General features: G+C 39.8%; 1 protein-coding gene across 1 annotated transcript in view; it reads left to right on the top strand.

Moving 5' to 3' along the window:
* CFAP58 (cilia and flagella associated protein 58) overlaps positions 1-21,404 on the top strand; it is a 111,430-nt gene that overhangs the window by 28,105 nt on the left and 61,921 nt on the right. The window contains exons 10-15 of the mRNA XM_060286002.1: positions 7,115-7,276; positions 7,913-8,059; positions 14,045-14,185; positions 14,936-15,159; positions 17,603-17,714; positions 19,931-20,035. Coding sequence (XP_060141985.1) covers positions 7,115-7,276; positions 7,913-8,059; positions 14,045-14,185; positions 14,936-15,159; positions 17,603-17,714; positions 19,931-20,035 — 891 coding nt within the window. The remainder of the gene's footprint in view (positions 1-7,114; positions 7,277-7,912; positions 8,060-14,044; positions 14,186-14,935; positions 15,160-17,602; positions 17,715-19,930; positions 20,036-21,404) is intronic.

Here is a 21,404-nt window from a genome sequence, read left to right as displayed (position 1 = left end):
TAGGCTGAGCTTGCCTGGGCTTGGCCTGGGCTGTGGGTTGGGTCCAGATTTGCTCTACATGTTTCTCATCCTCCAGGATACATGGTATTCTCATGGAAAGAAAGGAACGCCAAGGACAGACCCAACCATGCAAGCACATTTCACGATTCTCTACTAGCCAAATGTCCTCCGACACCCCATTGGCTATGGCAAGTTACATGTCCAGGCCCACCCTCAACAGCAAGGGCAAGAGGTGCTGGGAGCGAATATTCACGGAACCGTAAAACAATCTGCTACAATGTTGCAGCGCTTTTTTTTTTTTTTTACATCTTTATTGGAGTATAATTGCTTTACAACGGTGTGTTAGTTTCTGCTTTATAACAAAGTGAATAAGTTATACATATACATATGTTCCCATATCTCTTCCCTCTTGCATCTCCCTCCCTCCCACCCTCCCTATCCCACCCCTCTAGGTGGTCACAAAGCACCAAGCTGATCTCCCTGTGCTATGCGGCTGCTTCCCACTAGCTCTCTATTTTGGTAGTGTATATATGTCCATGCCACTCTCTCGCTCTGTCACAGCTTACCCTTCCCCCTCCCCATATCTTCAAGTCCATTCTCTAGTAGGTCTGTGTCTTTATTCCTGTCTTATCTTCATGGTTTTTCCTCTGCTGCACTGTAAATTTTATTATTCAGGTAAATTGAGAGGCACCAGGAACGGCATCAGAAGTTGTGGTCCACCATATTTACTTCTTTTGTAGACTTTTATAAATTCTAGGTAAAATCATTTCCAGTTAATTATTAAATCCGGGGAACATTTTGCACATTATGCATTTGGCTCATTTTAGGACCCCTCCTTTTTCTTCTGGCTATCACCTCCATGCTGGAGCTTCCAAACCCGATGAGAACCCCACGATTAACCTGCAGTTTAAGATCCAGCAGCTGGCCATTTCTGGACTCAAAGTGAATCGTCTGGATATGTATGGAGAGAAGTACAAACCCTTTAAGGGCATAAAATACATGACCAAAGCTGGCAAGTTCCAAGTTCGAACCTGAAGGGAGAGTTCTGCAAAGGGAACAGTCATGAACACTTTTTCATTGCTTACTTGTCTAAAAGTAAAAACTGTCAGCCCTCTCCTAGGTCACTGCCCACTCTGGACCACCTGCTCCTGTTTTCCCGTAGTTTCAGTGCCCCGGAGCTAACGAAGGGAGGCCGGGCCACCAGGGAGGCCTGTGCAGAACCCACACACCAGCAGCACCAAGTCAGTTCTCAAAGCAGAGGCGTGCGATGCAGGGGGAGGTACTTGATGCCGTAGGTAACTACTTGTGACATGGTTACCACAGGAAAAGACCAGCATTTGTTACTTGCTTGCCTTTAATTATCTGTAAGCCAAGGAAAGACGTCTTTAGTTTTTTTTTAATTAATTTATTTTTGGTTATATGCCAAAATATAACAGCTTATATAACAGACAGCTTATATGCCAAAAAGCGTTTTTCACAATGAATCCCTAACTACAAGTTTCTTAGCTGTCTGTTTATTTGCCTATAACAGTGTCAGGCAAAGCTCTTCTAGACAGAGGTTCCAAGAAATGAATAATAATGTGCTTGCAAGGACTTGGAAGTAAGTGAGGATAGCAAAAGTTGATCAAAGAGATATTGTTCACTGAATACGTACTTCATCATAAAATGAAACTTCTGTTTCTTCAATATTAATTTGAAGTTTTTTATACAGAGCATCTTTAATAGGGTAGAACCCTGGAGAGAGCCTTCAAGGGGACATACACAAATTTTAACCTTTTTGTGTTATAATAAAAGAAGTATACTGTGGATCACTATTTCCCTGCAGGAGAACAGGATTTGATCCATAGAAAATATCAAATTGATTTGTTAAGTGCTCATATTATATAATATCACGTAATGTTAACCTATCATGATAATCTATTAACATTTATTAAATGATTAAACTATGATATGCCTGGTACTTCTATGATGGCATAAATATATTTTTTCTCACTTATATCCTCATAATAGCCCTCCGAGGCAGATATTATATCCCTCATTTTGTACCATAACATGTTATTAAAAGCAGATAGAAAAATAGATATGCCTCTCTAAATTTGAGATAGAGGATAAAATAAGAAAGCAAGAAAAACAGAGAAGACTTAAAATTTCACATGCCTGGGCATATAGTTTTATTTCTTTGTTTTTTTTTGAGAGTGAGTTTTCCAGTTTCATTATGGAGGTAAAGGCGTTGTCAGCATTGAAACCATTGATATCAAGTCAGAAAAACTTATTTGAGTTTATTGTACTGATATTTCATCAAATGCAAGCTAGAGGATTCCGAATTCAATGGCCCACTTTCTCATCCTGCCTAAGTCCATATGAGTATGGCTGCAGATTTCCAGCACGCGTTATTGATTTTTATCTCGCTCGTTTCTATTGGCAGCTTGTTTTAACAGAAAAAGAAAAGGTAGTAGGTTATAAACTGAGATTGTACCCTGATAGTGCACCGTAAGCACTTTCGGGGCTCCTCTGAAGCAGGCCTCCACGTGCTAGGATCTCCAACCCTCTGGCTATAATAAAACTTTCTATATTTGGTTGTGATTTAGCTCATGAGTTGGTTTGAGGTATCTAAAGTGTAATCAATTAATTAAGCTCCAGCCCCATAGCTGGCATTCTACATTCTCTGATATATCCTTTTAAACTGGGGACATTATGCTGATTAAGGGTTTTGCCTCTATTTAACACTCCACATATTTTATGAATTTTCAGGATTTGAACCTCTATGTGACATTGCTTTGAATGATTTCCATCAAAACAAATTGAGCCCCAACACTTAGAACTGAATTGCTTTGTGAATTGTCTTTTCCCTTTGTTTCAGTACTTCTACAATTTTCGTTGTCATTTAAATGAAATACCCTTGATCTTCTTGGTATCATGATGGGTTCCTATTACTCCCAGCTTTAAGAATCCGGAAGCAAGTTTGATTTTGTGCATTGTTGTCTGCAGAAAGATGGACCCTGCTAGCTGGGTGCCCAAAAAAGAAATGTCCTTGTCTGCATCCTTTCTCTGGAGCGTGATTCTGTCTGTGCGAAGGATTATTCTTGCTGTAATATCTCCCAAAGTGATTGAACAAGTAATTTTTTTTCTTTTCTCTGATGTGCTGCTTGATATTCTGAATGCTGATGATGCTCTTCAAAGTATTTTCAATCTATTCATTTCACCGACCCCAACGAGGGTGGTCATGTCCACAGAAAGGCTAAATTTTGGGCTGAGATAGTCCCTTTCTTTTAAAAAATCAAACAAGTAACAGATCCAGGAATGGATACCTTATTTAGGTTTCACATTTGTTCCTAACTTATACATTTTAGTTCCTAGTGGTAGTACATTAAAAGGCCACCTGCTACTCATTTTTAAGGATTCTAAAGGTACAGATCAAAAAAAATGATGGAGGAAGGAGTGGGATTTCTTTTCATTTCAGATCTGTCCATGTGCCTCTTCTCCAGACCTCCTCTTCTCAGATTTTCTAATTTTGTTCCTTCCAGCCCCCCAACCAATGATGCAAGCCATTCATCACGGAGTCTGTATACATTCTTACCTTGGGCCATTTTCTTTCCACACAAAGTGAGTGATAGCAATTAATAATAGTAGAACAGCAAAATCATATAAAAATACTTTGTACAACTCTGGTTGCATAAATTTAAAAGATTGGTTGAAATAGATAATTTTCTTGAAAATATGTGCACACATCGAGGCTTGACTCAAGGAGAAGTAGAAACCATAGAAAGATTAATAACCATGGAAGCCACCAAAAAGGCTGAGAGAGAATTAGCTGCAGCATTGTCACTGGGGACCTAATTATTTTAGAATTGAGTTCCTTCACACTTTTAAGAATCAGATAATTCTCAGGCTATATAAATTTTTGTGTGTGTGTGAATTTAGAAAAATGTACTGTATATTCTTTGGGGTAATATTGATTGGCATTACTATACTGATGTAACTCCTGCCTTCTGCTGTGATAATGAACAAAGACTCCAGGCCGAGGAGAGAGCTTGGGGTGAGTCCTTGGCTGGGGTGATTGAGGAACAAGAAGGAAGAGGTGGTTCTCACAAATTATGTAAATACCAAATATTAACTTCTTAGATAAGATGTGAATGACCATCCTATTAACCTCCCAGTGTTTAATTCTGTCATAACACCCTATGCGTATCTCAGATTATTGGTTGTATCCGTTCCCTGATTATCCATTTTATGGTGGAGTCACTCACTAGAGGTGAACTTGAGGGTAGGGAATGCATCTTATTCTTCTTTACATCACTAGTGCTTTTACAGTGCCTGTCATAGATGGGTCCTCAATGCATGTTCAGTGAGTGAATGAATAAGTAGGTGAGTGGATGAATGAGTGAACAGAAGGGTACTCTGCTCACTTTATGAAACTAGCAGAAATCTTGATATTGAAATAGAAACAAAAAGAAAGCTATAGACTTAGGTCACTTATGAATAGGTATGCAGCATCCTAAATTCTAGCAAACCAAATTCAACGGTACATTAAAAGAATCATCCAGTATGACCAAAGAGGGTTTATCCTGCAACTGCAAGGATAAATAGAAAACTATTGCTGGCGGTATGGAAATGTAAAGTGTTACAGCCATTTTGGAAAGCAATCTAGCAATATCTATTAAAGTTAAAAATATATATGTCTTTTGAGCCAGATAGTCCACTCCTGGGAATCCATCTCAATAGAAGTAAAAAGACAAGTGCATAGGGACACATGTATAAAATGTTTATTGCAGCATGGCTCAGAGTGGCAAAAAAGTGGAAACCAAGTGAATGCCCATCAGAGGGGAGGAGCTGAGTATATGATGGTTCATCCACACTGTAGGGCATTATGTCCCCTTCAAAGAGAATGAATTAGAGCTAATCCACCTGATTTCCACGAAGTATTACTAAGTGATAAAAATCAAGGTGCATAAAGGTATATAAGAGGATCCCATTTTGCTAAAAAATAAAGACCAAACTCAAAAAGCAAAAGGAAAACAAACAAATCCCTGTATCTGTATATTCACTAGTTGAACAGCTGTGAACTATATTACTTCTTTTGAGTTCAGTTTCCTTGTTTGTGAAAGTGGGGTGATGATAATGCACATCTCATAGGATTTTTGTGAAGATTAAATGAGTTAATACATGTAAAATTCTCGGTATATAGAAAGTACCTGAGAAATATTAGCTATTGTTATGATGATGTTATAATGATGACTTTAGTAGACCTAAATAGAATATGCAGAATTCAAAGAAAATTTGGAAGAACACATAGTAGATTATTAACCTGGTTACTTTATGTATCAATGGGGGATTGATGTGGGTTGAAGGAAGAAGGAAGGTCCAAGTAAGTAAGGAAAAGGAAATAAAGGTATATTTTCCATTTATGCATTTATTTAGAACTGTGGCACATGGGACTATGTATAAAGAAATAAAATACTTGTAAAAGGAAATATTTATTACTAAGTATATCAAATCAGTAGACCCAATAATGCAGTGCAAAATAATATATGCTAAAAAGACATTTACTAAAATTTAATCCCATCCCTCCTTAAATATAAGCCTAAGAAAACTTTGAAAGGTGTTTATTTAAAGATATAAAGGAAAATATATTAAACACCAGCCATCATTAACTCTGATGGGAAAACATTAGAAGAGGGTTTCTTGAAGTATATTTTCTGGAATACTAACTCCACAAGTGGAGTAAAAGAATTCCCTCGTGCAGTGGTTTGGGAACATGACGCTCACAGATAGTCCACACCTGATTCACAGTATCGGCATGGCAAAAGGCCTAAGTCCTTTTTGACCTTTAGGTTCTAGGTAAAGTGCCTCTTCTTTAGAGGAAACCCTTCTTTCCTTCTCTGTCATATTGCTCTGCTTATTTCTTTCAACTGTAATCATTAATTAAGAGAACTCCACTGAAATGCAGTGAAATATTCTTAAGAATTTTCTCCTGTGTGTTCTAACTGTTGTTAGATCATAAGCTCCATTGATTTAATCAGTCTTCCTGCTAAATTTTTTTTTTCTTAAGGAATTTTTGAAGATGTTTGTCCTTAGAAAATCAATTTCTGTGGCCATTGCAGCTGAGAGTCATGATTACCTTATTTCTACTGTATGGATTGCTTGTTGAGAGGTATAGGCTCATGGTAGAATTTCAGGCCTCAGTTCTTCATACTTGCAAAAAGGAGGCAGTTATTTTTTTTTTTTTTAATTTTTGGCTGTGTTGGGTCTTCATTGCTGCACGTGGGCTTTCTCTAGTTGCAATGGGCAGGGGCTACTCTTCGTTGCGGTGCACGGGCTTCCTATTGCGGTGGCTTCTCTTGTTGCAGAGCACAGGCTCTAAGCACGTGGGCTTCAGTAATTGTGGCACACGTGCTCAGTAGTTGTGGCGCACGGGCTTAATTGCTCCGCGGCATGTGGGATCTTCCTGGACCAGGGATTGAACCCGTGTCCCCTGCATTGCCAGGCGGATTCTTAACCACTGCGCCACCAGGGAAGTCCCGAGGCAGTAATTCTTGCATCTCATCTTGCCTAGAAGTGTTTCATGCACAATAGAACACATATTTTTATGAAGTCCTTTGGGTTTCCCTGATGGAGTGAGTTTGACATTGGCAAGACAGTGTTATGACCGCTATCAGTGTTCAAAGGCCACTTTTCTTTCTCGTGGTCAACCTTATAAAGCCATGAGTATGGCCAAACAGCTAAGTTATCTCTTATCCTTCCTAGTGCTTTGTGTTAAGATCTGTTTAAGCCTGTGCTTCTTTTTTTTTCTTTCCTTTTTTGGTGGGTGGGGTGGTCAAGAGAGGTTTTCAGAATTGAAGGAATTTCTTTACTTTCTTTTCCCTCTTGTGATCACAGAATAGCTGCGCTAAGCCTTCATGCTTGAGCAGAACTCCGGCATAGATAAAGTATATGTTTGCCCCTCATCAGCTGGGCTGAATGTCTGTGTTGTACTGCAGTGATTATAGCCACAGTCACATTTTCTGATTGCTGGCATTTCTACGAGCTACCCTTCGATAAAAAAATCTCTGTTTGTCCTGAACCGATAACCACAGATGGGCTATTCAACCATCTTTATTACTTCTTTCTCCTCCAGGTCCTCATGAACATGGAAGGCATAAAAGTCCGTGAAATGCAGATTTTTGACTACAGGAAAAAAATCGCTGAATCAGAGACTAAATTAAAACAGCAACAGAACCTGTATGAAGTTGTGCGGTCAGACAGGAATCTGTATAGCAAAAATCTGGTTGAAGCTCAGGTAAAGAATATATTTATGTCTTTACATTTTGATTCTTCCCCATCCTGGGTTTAAAGCAGTTTCTGTTATCCTAATGGCAGGATTTAAAATAGATGCAGAAAGAAATATCGTGGAATTCACCTGAAAGAGAAGATCAGTTTATGCAGAACTGTCAGATTGTTTGAAATGGAAATAACGAAACTTGATTGCAGGTGAAGATCATGGTGCTGGTTTTAATTATTATGTAGAATTGCCATTCTCCTCTTTCTAATTTTTAAAACTGCTAATAGCTACCATGACTCAGAGGGGAGCAGTATACACTTGTCATTTAATTGCAGAGCTTTGCTTTGTAATCTTTTAGTTAAAAATGCTTGTTGTGATTCCAATTCCTCTCTTGTACAGTGAAGAATAAAGTGTGTGTGTGTGTGTGTGTATGACATATTCATTATGTATACTTTATCTCATGAGAATATTTGGAGAGTTAATGCTATAAAGTACTTTGAGGTTGATGGGCACAAAATACAAAGGAATAGCCCAGTTGAGACCATTGTTTTGAGTGAGTCTCCCTTAAAAGCTCTTGAATGTGTTTGGAACTTCCATAGGCATGGTGATGTCTATTTAATTCACTTTCAAACATTTCTCCTTTTATTCTGTTAGGATGAAATAATGGAAATGAATAGAAAATTAAAGATTATGACTCATCAGGTAGATCAATTGAAAGAAGAAATCTCAGCCAAGGAGTCAGCACTTGCGAAGCTACATCTGGAACAACAGCACATAGAAAAGGAGAAGGAAACGTTGAAGGTACACACCTTATAATAAAAGCAATGAACCAATAGTCAATCGATTGGACCTATTGGGGCCAGGCTCCATGCTCATGGAGGGGAGTAAGGGGGCAGGAAAAACAACCAAAGCACCTGGAGGATGACCTCCACCACCTCCAGGTCAGTCTTCCCTAGAGGAGTGCTCTCAGGTAGAATGGGGAGGGGCCGGTGCAGATGCAGAGCACCTAGTTTACCTGTGATGGCTATCATGGCATCAGTGCAAGAGAACTTAGCAGGTCCCAGGAAGTCCTGGAACTTTCAGGCTGACCACAGTATCTTTGCATTTACAGCCCAAGTCCAGCACTTTGCCTGTACTCAACCCTCCCAAACTCCTCCCTGGGGCTTCTATAAGGCAATGCTGGCAGGACCTTTTGTCCCTCTGTCCTAATCCTTGTTTACTTCATGTGCATGTGCCTTTGCTGCCCTCAGCATCATTAACTACCAGGTGTCAAGCTTTGTCCTCACTTGATTTGCCCTCAACTAGATTCATTGTTCACCTTACTTCTGTGAATCTAAGAACTTTGCAGCCACTCCTCTAGGGAATCACCTTTGTCTTCACACGTATTACTAAGATATATACTTTTAAATCTACTAATTTAGAACATTCTATGTCTACTAATATAATATAAAGACTCTTCCCCAAAATACATGCCAAATAATTATACCATATCAAATCCTTGAACTAAATGTTTTACTGTACACATTCACTAAACCTAGTGTATTTTCCTTTTCCTATCAAATCCAGTAGATTTCCCTTCTAATCCATTTGACCAAAGAATTAAAAAAGGAACTTCTAAGAGAATAATGCCACTTTTATTTTTTGCATATGTTTATGAGCCACTTGCAGGAACTTTCTACAAACAATGAGACTGGTTACCTCAGTTTCTGCATATAATTAACTTCAGAGATAGTTCCTATCTTGAAAACGTGTATCTCGTGTTGGACAGGTTTAATGCCAAATTTCCTTGATTCCATGATGCCATAGATTGACCTATGCACTCTCAGTTTAATAATAGGTTTTGTCAACTTAATGATAGGTCTTCATGGAAACAGAACTACTACATTAAATTAAGATACGTGAGGTTTGAGAAAGATTAAAATGTAACAAAAGTGCCTTTACAATAGAGATATGTTAATTGATTTATTTACCTAAAACTGTCATCTCCCCACTCTAGTTCACGACAGAAAAAAACAGAAAATTCTGTACTAAAGTTTATTTACATATAAAGAAACATAAATATATTTTCTAAAATTTGAAAATATCCTGTGTCTTTGTCCTTATTTTCCTTGTTTGAAAACAGTTTTATAGAAGGTAGTATGTTTCTATACCACTCTGGTGTCTATAGTGGGATGGGGTTTATTTATTATGGGCTGAATCAGAAGAATCTTATTGTAAACGTTGCTTCACCCACGGGCCTCATGGACTCACGTTAGCTAGGCTTCAGTGTAACTTGACTTGGTACATCATCTCTTCGTTTCAGAGGATGACATTGATCCTCATCTCTTACTTTCCCAAGTAATGCTCTTCTCAAAAGATTAACTATTGCTGCATAATGGGGTCCAAGGTAGACAAAATCCTGCTTTAGAATAAGTAATGTCCTATGCAAAAAAGCAATTACTCCTGATTCCTTAGTTTGACTTTGGTTAATATTGGTTTCAATTACACTCTCCATCATTAGACATCTACACACATAGCTCCAAAGAAGCATCATAATAAAATAAAGGATAATAGGGTCCTGTTTTTTGGTCCTGGGCCAGCAGAGTTGGCAGCTTGTGAATAAGAGAGATGATTAAAGGGCTTCTGCTCTAGAGAGTCTGCTCTGAATGAGGAATCCTAGGTCTGGATAGCTTTGGGTCATCGATTATAGGAAGATGGTTGCTTTGGACTTGCTGTGAAACTAGGATGCCTTTTCCTCAGGTTTTCCCATTAAGGCAAGAATTAGGAACAGAAAAAGGCTGCCTCCTTGATTTATTATTTGAGGTTATCCAAGGGGAACTTGCAGTGGTGCTTTGACTGGATAATTTTGGCCTATCATTAAGCCCATTTGACATTCTTTAGAAAAATGTGACAGCTTGAACGTTGAGTTTCATTTAGCCTCTTGACTTTTTTAGCCTCAAAGATGAATCACGTTTACAGAGGTCTCTGGACTTCAAGCATCTGAGGTTCGCGAACCAAAACCCTGGAGGGGAGGGCAGATTTTCTAGTAACTTTGCTCCATGAGAGACATGTAGTTTATTATTATGAGTTCTACAAAGCTATGTGGCTACATAATCCCTCCCGGAAGGGCAAGCCCTAGCCTGTTTGGTAGACCATGAGATGCCTTTTGACAGGACAACCCAATTTACTGCTTCTCCAACTCGACAGACAATCGTCCGTAATAGGTCATCCCCATCCTCATTCATCTCCCTCAAAAGAAAAGTCTTGCTTCTTCCATGTTTCTTTTTCCTTTCAGTTGCTACCAGGCTCTCCTGACTCCTCAGGATTCTAGACATTGTCAGCACGTGATGGTTATGACAGAATGTCAGTAGATCTTTGTAGATGTTGCTGCATCTGCGTTCATCTGCCCATTGTGTCCCCGTCTTGTTTCATCAGCACTAAAGGGGCCGTCTCATGTGGAGTGTCTGCCTTCCAGTCCTAACAAGCTCTCGATTCTGTTTGTCACCTCCCAATCATCCCACGTCAATCTGACAGCACTTTGACTCTTGGTGAATAATTCAGCAGCAAATTCTGTATGTCCAGAGCTCAGCATCACATTAGCAACTGGCTTCAGGGCACCACATCCTTGTACTTAGTCGACTCTCTAGAGTGACATGGATGGGAACTGTCGGAGGGGAGTGGGGGAGACAGAGAGAAAGCCTAATTATTCTCATGGCCAGAAGACTTTAGGTGGTCCTATTTGTTCTGCTAGAAATAAACAGATGGTTTCTGTGAAACCCAGTGAATGTTGGGATCCTGTATGAATGGGTGAAACTCCCTCAAGTATGATTCTTGAGATATGACTTATGCCTGCAGCAAGATTGGATGATATATATTCTGTAAACACCTGTCACAAAACTGTAAAATTGTAGAGGCAGTGACTAAAGAGTGTGTCCTGACACTGTGTTACAACTTCATACCTTGGGTCCCACCTAGAACATTACTTGATGAGCTTTTGTGTGCACAGTAGTTGTTACCATCTTTCCTGGATGAGACAGCTCAGTTACAGCTGCTAAATGCATTAGACCTAAGGTATTTTGTTGATGTTAACATTTGCTGCCAACGTCTAATGGCGCATCTTGTTTACAGCCCATAAATTTATGACATAAGGAGACCACTCAGAATTTTGATATATTATGAAAAAAAACACCCAGCAATGCCAAACACATGAATGGTTTTACATTTCAGACAGATACTTTTACACACCATTGATTGCATTTTAATATAACAGCCATTTCATTTTGTTCTGCTGATGGATTCTGATCAGCTCTCGGCACTTAGGAACAGGGAAGTGAATGTCACACATCTGGGAAAATAAAAGTTTTATTAAAGAAAGCATGAGCCAAACGGGTATTTTATTGCTGTCTTTGCTGTCACCTTAAATGATTATAGAAGTAGAAAGGCTGGTTCTTCACTCTCTTTCCTAACAGGCAATCCCCCAAAGTGGTAAATACTAGACCAGATCTTTTCTCACTAAGTATTTCCTTTTGCTTATCCCTGGACCAAAATATATTTCATGAATGAACAAACAAAACGTCATAAAGGAAACTCTGGGTTTTATAGTAGCTAGCTGCATTTAGTTTGTGACATTACAGGTCTTTTGCTAGGTGCATAGTATCTTGTACTGTTTGGATAAGTCTGAGCTATTCAATTAATGACTCTTGGTCTTCATGGATTAGAGGCAGGCTGCAACTAGAGTTGGGTTGGTTCGCAGGCACTCACTTGGCAAATATTCGGTGTTCTGTCATCCCAATGACATTTCTGGGTGGATGGAGGTGGGGGACCCAATACATTCTTGAAGGAGAAAATTATTACTTTTTCATTTTCACTTGTTGACCTGCAGGCCATTGAAAAGTTGGAGCCTTTTTTTAAAAAAAAAATATTTATTTATTTGGCTGTGCCAGGTCTTAGTTGCGGCACATGGGATCTTTTAGTTATGGCATGTGAGATCTTTAGTTGCAGCATGAAAACTCTTAGTTGCAGCATGTGGGATCTAGTTCCTAGACCAGGGATTGAGCCCAGATCCCTTGCATTGGGAGCGTGGAGTCTTAGCCACTGGACCACCAGGGAAGTCCAAAAAGTTGGAGCCTTAATATTGTCTTGCCATCTCCCTTGTGATTTCAGGCATGGGTGAAAGCAGAATTCTTCCTGCATTTTTCCTTCTTGTGTTGACCTGGTTGTGATACCACCTGTCCTTCCTGTATGGGCTTGGAGGCTCTCGAAGACTTATTCTTCTTTCCTTTACTATGATTAACTTTGTGGCTCCCCGTTGCATACTGTCCACAGCACATGGCATACAGGGCCCTTCTCAGGTTGGCTCAGCTGTTTTACCAGCCTTACCTCCTGCTATTCCCTACCTAATACTCTAACTCAGCCACATTGGATGCTCTGCTGTCTGGTCAACACACCAGGTACTTTATAGTTTACATGCTTTTGTTCACACAAGCCTGACCATTGACTGCTCTCTCCCCAGCACATACCTCTCCATTTTAGAAATAACTGTCAACTGCGAAAACCCTGACTGATTTTTCCCTCTAAACCCCAGGAAGAAATATGAACTCTTTCCTGTTCTCCCATGTCCTTCTTCACACAGTAGAGAGCATTTCCACACCGTAGTGTAGTTGGTTATATTTGTCATCTTCGATGGGTGGCGAATCCGTCATGTCTTACTCATTTTCTGTATTTGACTTGGAACTATTGTGTGGTGATAGCAAAGGGGGCAAAAGCTTTGGAATCAAAAGATCTAGGATGGCATTTCAACTCTGCTACTTATTAGCTGTGTGACCTTGGTCAAGTTGATTTGTTTTTCTTTGTCTCTGTAATTGCATTTGTGAAATGGGGATAAGAGTACTGAGGCAAAATACCTAATATCATGCCAGGAATATTGTAAGCCACAAATATACTTGTGGAATTGAAGCAAATGTGTCCTTTGATGAGGGGAATTTTCCTTCTGAAAATGACCAGTTCATAGCATGCTTTCCCCATCACTCTTAGGATTTCCATGTAGCCTCAGGAGCCTCAAGATCTGAGTTCTCCCGGGAAGCCTTGCTAACAACTGCAGTCCTCTGACCTCCTGTAGCATCAATTCACTGTCTGTGTGATAATACAGATCCTGGAACATTATTGCCTGGACTTGTTAATATTTGCATAATACTTATATATCTTATCTTCTCATCTAGATTGTAATCGTCTTAAGAGTAAGATCTATATATCTTTTTATACTATAACATCTCTTCTGTTCCATCAAGATGTTTTATATGATTAACACTTTATATGATTAAACACTTATTAATTTAAGTGTTGCTTGTAATAGGCTTTATCTCTGCAGTTGATATGCTGGTGGTATTAGGACTGTTATAGGAGCTGGTACATAGAGAGCTGCCCTCACCCAACCCCCCACCATGCTGCTCCCCACATCCTTCTCTGTACTATTTGTGAATTTTCCCCATGTTTAGCTGGTAAGAGAACTGCTGCTGAATACCAATGAGGTCCCTGCTATACTTATATAGAAAAATGATGGAAATCCCTCAAGGGCACAACTCATAGAATAAAACATGATCACCTTAATGTGCACTGTTGTTTCTTTACAGGCTGCGTGTGTGTGTGTGTGTGTGTGTATGAAGCTTGCTTTGCTTGTGAGGATGATCAAACCATGCTAAATGAAACATCACAGGGAAGTATAAGAAGCACACTGTCCATCTAAATCTGGGCCCTGCCGTCCTGGTTTGTGCTGTTACAGAGCGAAATTGGTCTTTCACTCTTTGTCAGGCTGAGCTGCAGAAGCTGAGACAACAAGCATTGGAGACCAAACACTTCATTGAAAAGCAGGAAGCCGAAGAGAGAAAACTCCTGCGAATCATTGCCGAGGCTGATGGGGAGAGGCTGAGACAGAAGAAGGAGTTAGACCAGGTAAGAACATCTCCTCACCAGACCTGCAGACCTTATCAGCAGACACAACTGTTTGATGCAACTCTTCACAAACCCTCATTCTTTTCTAAGCTCTTCCCTTCAGTCTATCAGAAGAACAGCCCCAGAGACCCACCTTCTGTTGATTAATTATGAAATATTCATTCATTTATTCAGCTCCTGTTTATGAGCACTTACTATGTGTCAGCCACTCCTCTAGACTCTGGGGAATACACTGACCAACAAGAAAATAAGGTCCCTGTCCTCAGGGAGCTTACATTCCAGCATAATATAATTGCCCGTGTATAATTACAATGAATAATTACATAATTTGGAGGTTAGAAACTTACATGCTTTCAGAGATCTGGCAGGTTAAGAAAAAGAGACATTGGCTAATGCAAGACAGTAAGGAATAGTAGAACTTGGCAAGAGTTAGCTCACCCTAAAGGCATTCAAATTTAAACACTTATAATGTGTTGGAGAAAACCAACCAAGCAAACAGGCATGGGCCAAGGATTATTGTATTATTATTATTATGGATTATTTGTTGTACTCTTTCCAACAAGGCTACCAACTGTCATGGGAGGAGTCCAGTGTTGGTTGTCTAGCAGACTATTTCCAGGGCCTCACCCACTGGGTGCCTAGCACATGTGGCCATTGGATGGGTGTTCATTGACAGACTGAATGCTGCTGCCATGATGAAACGTGGGACTTTTTGTCCCCTGGTGGCCGTGCCCTTCCCTACCTTTGTAGGTCATCAGCGAGAGAGATATCCTTGGGTCACAGCTAGTCCGTCGCAATGATGAGTTGGCTTTGCTCTACGAGAAGATCAAGATCCAGCAGTCCGTGCTGAATAAAGGCGAGAGCCAGTACAACCAGAGGTTGGAGGACATGAGAATCCTCAAACTTGAGATCAAGAAGCTTCGCTGGGAAAAGGGGATTCTTGCCAGGAGTGTGGCTAATGTTGACGAACTCAGGTAATAGAAGACCCCCTGGGAGCTGAGCACACAGCACTCTGTGAGGAGCTCCTGAAATTACCTTGTGTTCCTCCTGTTGGTCATTGAAGGTCTTTATCAAGTTGCATAAAATAATTTTTTTTATGTTGAAATGATTAGCAGATAATGAGAACAACTTTTCCATAATCCAGAATCTATATCGTGCCCATTCTATGTCACAAAAAATGAACTGGTTTCCTTTCAGGGGAACATAAGCAAGTGCAAAAGGATTTTTTGAAAACTTTATTCTGGATTTAGAAAAAGAAATTTCAAGTCAAATCATAACCACAAACTAGTTACAACTCAGAAAAAAATTCCCCCAGTGAGATTTTTAGAATTTCTTTAATAAGGCAGTATGCAAGAAATGGAGCATCAATATTTAAATTGAATCCTGGTAACGTCTGCACGTCTTTTTCTTGGAATTACATGCAGAATGAAAAGAGGGGAAAAATTTAATTTTACACTGTTTGAAAACTGTGTTTCCTTAGAAGGCGGCCAGATTTTACATCTCACTCTTGATTTATCTTCTGCGGCTTTCATTTGAGCTTAGTGTGCCTTCTCTTTGCTTTAAATCTTACAGTATACAAGATCTACTTTCCCTTTGGGAAAACATCACCATATTCCATATAGGCAATTGCAGGAAACCACATAATAGGTCTGGTGTTTTCACAGTAGCTATCTTATTCTCCGCAGACTTGTAGATGAACAGTATCCTTGCCCACCTCGGGACAAGGACACAGTTTGGATCTACTTCTTAAATTAATTGAATTAGATAGTTTTGGTATTTAAATGCAGTGAATATGTTCAGGAAGAGCAAGGGAAGTTGCCACCATCTTGGATAGATCAATACTCTATTTTTTCTTTTTAAGAGTTGCTCATATTTCAGACGATGAAAGTAGTACAGATACATTGTAGAAAACATGGGGCATGCAGAAAAATGATGAAGATGCGATTAGAAAATCTCTCATAAGTTTACTATCCAGAGATGCTACCATTGACATTTTGGAGACAAATGGGTTCATTCTAAGTAGCTATTGAATGATCTCCAAGACCATCACTAAACTTGCCAGCCATGTGTTATTTTTATTATATACACAAAGGACCAAATTCTACCCATTCTCAGTCAACATTGCTGGTTTGTTGATAATAGATTTTACCTTTCTTTATAATGGGAAGACAATAAAAATATTGGAGGCGAGCAGGCGTGAATTCCAATCTCAGACTTGTCACCTACAAGCTGTGTGACCTTGGGCAAATCACTTATCTGAGCTTAAGGCTTGCAGTTAAAATTAAACACGAAAAGGAACGTAATATGCCTAGCACAGAGTCTGGTACAAAAGAAGCCATCAATAATAGTAGCTAACTTGCCCTTCGCTACTGATGACACTCTAGAAAATCGTAGTGTTAAAAATATGGTTTTAATTCTAAGCAGCTTGAGCTCCCTGTTGAGTGAACATTATGCAGTTAATTCTAATGGTTTGTCTTGCTAATGAGGGGAAGTTGTATTATTGGTTTAAATGAAGCAATTAAGTAAAAGAGATGGCTTAGTATTAGTAATCTGCCACACACGCAGCAGATGAGGACAGATAATAATATCCTCTTGCCCGTGTCAACACGAGTGCTTGCCTCTTCTCCACCTCCCAGCAGAGCTTCTCTTTCAATAGGGTGGCAGCCAGCTCACTGGATACTGTGGATGGCTGTAGCCCGTTACCTATTAACTAGAGATTCCTACAGATTTTAGAAGTATGTTTGAGCCAGAGCTAGTTCTTCGGGACTTTTTCAGCCATCTGTGTAGTTGCGGAACATGAGAGAAAAGATCACTTCTAATTTGGTGTTTTTCAATGCTGGCTACACATTAGAATTACCAGCAGGACTTAAAAAATCTATGAAACCCAAACTGCATCCTAGACCAATTAAAGCAGAATCCCTTTGGGGGTTGGGTCCAGGCAAAGGTATGTTGTTAAAGTTCCCCAGGTGATTCCGTATGCCATCAGGGTGGTGATGCGCTGCCCTAATTGATGTCAGGTTCTCACCTGAGCCTCAGTCTCTTGTATTCAGATGCCATACCTCATGGTGGAATGTGGCTTGTTTTCTGCTACTGTAGGAGACGTTTAGACACATTGAACAATATATTGAAATCCTCATAATTTACCTCCTCCCTCTTCTTTCCATATACTTCTAAAATTCCTTGGGTATCCAGAATCATAATTCTGAAGCTCTGGTACTTTTTTTTTTGTAAAGCTAAAGCTGAAGTTTGCACTCTGCAAGAATTGATATCATCTGTGTCTTGCGCAGATTAGGAGGCTAGTCTCAGAGGTCCTGAAGTCTCTCTGATCCCAGCTTTTTGTATAAGATGGAGTGCGCACGTAAAGGATATTCAAATGGGTGGAGAACTTCTTTGCAAAAGAAAGTTTGTCTTATTCAGGCAGGAGCTTTTTCACACGCAAAGGGAATTCCTGAAGGAGAGGACAAGATGCCGAGCCCTGGAGGAGGAACTGGAGAACCCCATGAATGTGCACAGATGGAGAAAGCTCGAGGTAACATTCGGGGGAACCTTCCTCCCACCCCCAAACCTCCTTCTAACCTGCTTGTCTTCTTACCTAAAGCACAATAAGAAGCATGTTTTTATTTCATACTATGCCATTGTCACCTAAAATCCAAGGCTAGATCAAATGTAAATTGGATTGTTCCAGATTTGGGTTTTGTTTTTAAAAGTCTTGGACAAAATCCTTTCTGCCTAAAGAAGACCCAGTGAAAGCTGTGAACTGGCCTCACCAATTGACATTGATTATTATTATTTTTTGTTGTTGTTTAAGCAGTGTTTGGTCAACCAGCTATTTTGCGGCTACCTGTTTGTCTTGGATGGTTAATTGCCTTCAGCTGCGCTGGCTACCAGCGTCTTCGCCATCTTTCAATTGGCCTTTGCACCCTTTTATTTCCCAAAGAAAATAGGGCTTTTGTGAACTTGCCCTCTTTTCAAAGAACTAGCATTGTGTTAGTCAAACTCCTTCTTTTAGGATCTGGGAACACAGTCAAAGTCCCATTGGTAGGTGATGGATAATAAACCTCATATTTTATTTTATGACCTCCTGATAGACATTTCCACCAGCAGATAACAGTAACAGACAAGCTCTGCTTATTCAAGAAAAAGATGCCCACCTCCTTTAGTTGTACCCAGCAATGTGGGTGCCAGAAGGGGCTTTGACTAAGTGAACAATTAGGGTGTTGGGAGAATAGAAGTATGTGATATAAGAAAGAGCAGGGCAAGGGGGAAAAACAGCCAAGTAGGTTTTTGTTTTCTATTTTCACTTTTTCCTTTAAATGAAGAAAGCATTAAGGATAATGCATTATAAATTGTTATGTAAACACGAGGTCTGAGTTTTAACGACATCCAGTCTTGCCAAGTGAATGTGTGCCAAATCTACTTCCAAAATATGGATATCGGTTGGCACTGCTTAGTATTTCTTAAGCAAAGTCATAGTCAATGGAATATCTCCCCCCACCTCTTTTGGACCCTCATTTATTCCTCTTCAGATGCCAAGAGTGGAGTAGCTTACTAAATAACAATAACATGGATGCAGTTGGAGAAGTGGAGCTGAAAATTTAATTTAATTTAATTAATTTATTTTTGTGGTAGCTTTGATTGTTGCACTTTTTTTTTTAATTGGAGTACAGTTGATTAACAATGTTGTGTTAGTTTCAGGTGTACAGCAAAGTGATTCAGTTATACATATACCTGTATCTATACTTTTTCTAAGGAGCTGAAAATTTTAAATTCATTTACTGTCACATTAGTTTATTCCATGTGTTTTCAAGCAGATCTTTAAAGTTTCCAATTCCATGTCAATATCTGTTAAAAAAATTAGAAAAGAGACTCTGGGAGGTAGTTGAAAATATTTAGCTGCTAGATTAATTCAGAATGTCAGTACAGTTGAAAGTAAAGCTTTGGTTCAACGTCTAGAGGACAAATTATCAATATATAACTGTAGATCTTGTTTGAATTGTACACAGATAGCTATTGAAGGCGCATCAGAGCCTTACGGATTGATAATGCCGTTTGAGAGCTAAATGCCATGGTCCTGTTCTGCTGCCAATTATTAGCAGATGTCCACATCCTAGAAACTTTCCCCGTCATAGGCTGTAATGAATCTTCTTGTTGACAATTATGAAAGGAGAATCCTGAAAACGAATGAATTAGGGAACCCTGTCTCATTCCTATGGAAACAGAAATGATGGTAGGGAAAACCTCAGAGCATAGTAATTAAGAAGCCCAGGCTTTGGAGCCAGGCATATCTGGACTTGAATCCAGCTCTGACCTTTATCGGTGTGGGTAAATGACCCCCTCTGAGCCTCAGTTGCCTTATCTGTAAAAGGGGAAGATAATACTGTCTAGTAGGGCTGTCATGTGACTAAAATTTGATAATGTATGAAAAACACTTAGCATAGTGTCCAGATGGCGGCAGAGAACCAGGTATCTGGCCCAGGAGCTACCATTATTGCCGCTGTTGTTATTATTTCCCCTGGTGGAATAAGCATACTCACTTTCCGTTTATTGGCTAACTAGAGCCAAACATCAGTCTGTTTTGATGACTGTCTCATCTGTTGTACTTTTTATTTTTTTGGTTCTAATTCTTTCTGTATTGGGTCTACATCTTTGCAATAGATTTTAACAGAACAATAATTATTTTACATAGGGACCTCAGTGCTTTGAAACTGATAATTTCAGCTGCTTTATTTTGCTCCCCTCGAGTAGGCCAGTGACCCCAGTACCTTTGAGCTGATACAGAAAATTCATACCCTGCAGAAGCGTCTCATCAGCAAGACAGAAGAGGTGGTTGAAAAAGAGCTGCTCCTTCAGGTAGCATTTCCATTGTCTGTACTCATCGAACAAGTATATTTTCTTAGCACCATCATCTCCAGGACAATGTTTTCAGAATTAGTTATTTGGCAGTGTTGCATGCCCCATTTTTAACTGTAGATGGCAACAGGGACTCACACACAGAGAACAAACAATCTGATTAATTGGTCTTTTATGCTGCCATCACCGATATTTCAAGAATTCTAGAAAATTAAGTTCAAGGCTACACTTACTGCATTGGGTAATGTGAGCTCCCCGCTGCTCTGCAGTTTTATTTGTTAGATTCTTTTAAATACTTTTCTTCATATCTTCATATAATGTGAAATCCCATGATTTTGACTTTGAAAACTAGCTTTCACATAGAGCGCAAATGTCCTCTTGAAGGTTTGTGAGAGTGAAATGGAAGGAAAGGTATCTTTTTGAGGATTTTATGCAGTAAGTTATTCTGGAGCAATTAACAATGGTAACAGCCTTGTGGGCCTGTATCTTTGCAAGTGCCAGTTGTCACCACCATCATTTCCTTCATCACCATTATCATCATCGTGCCAGATACTGTGCTGGTGGCTTTATCTCCTTGTCTCAATTCCTCTTCACAGTTCTGGGGTTGGAGGTTGTCATCCCCAATCAGCGGATGAGGATGATGAACCTCAGGAGTTTGGTGTCGATAAAGAATATAAGCTCTGGTGTTAGGTGGCCTGGGTTGGAATCCTGCCTCTGCCAATCTGTAGCTGTGTGAGGTTAACTTCTCTGCACCTGAGGTTCTTGATCTGTATTATGGGACAATATAGAACCTATGAAAAGGGATGTTGTTGGGACATTAAGCATGTGCAAGACTAATGGCTCAGGATCTCCATCTTTGACATGATACCTTGTCCTATTTCGTGCACTCACACAGATGCTCCTGGGCTGCCTGGGTCCTAACTCCCCAGATGTGGGGAGAGAGCTCCTATACTTTGCTCCTGGCCAATATCCCTGATTTCTGAGGGCACTCCAGTGTGGGGAAAGCCTGTGATTCTCCCCGGTAATAAAATTAACCAGCACTTGGTAGAGAATTCTAGAATATAAGGCTACTTGTTCCCAGTAGTGTAACCATTTAACTTCAGTAGCTCCCTACGAAACTGAGTAATTCAGTGAAAGGAAGAGCATGGCTTCACTCTACAGCCAGCACAGAAACTAGCATGTAATTGGGCCAAAAGAATTCATTTATCCCCCTTCATTTTAGCTGCCCTCAGTCATAGTCTCAGGTTTCATCACTCTCATTCAATCCCCACACGGGGAAAGCATGACACCTCAATGTCCTCGGTCACCGTTTATCATGTACCAACAACAGTAGCTCCCTCTTTTGCCTGGGCCCTCCGTGTGGCTGGCC

The sequence above is a fragment of the Globicephala melas genome, chromosome 16 (assembly GCF_963455315.2).
Source record: "Globicephala melas chromosome 16, mGloMel1.2, whole genome shotgun sequence".
In the NCBI taxonomy this organism is placed as follows: Eukaryota; Metazoa; Chordata; class Mammalia; order Artiodactyla; family Delphinidae; genus Globicephala; species Globicephala melas.
Note: the sequence above shows the minus strand (reverse complement) of the source record. Positions and strands in the feature narration are given on the sequence as shown.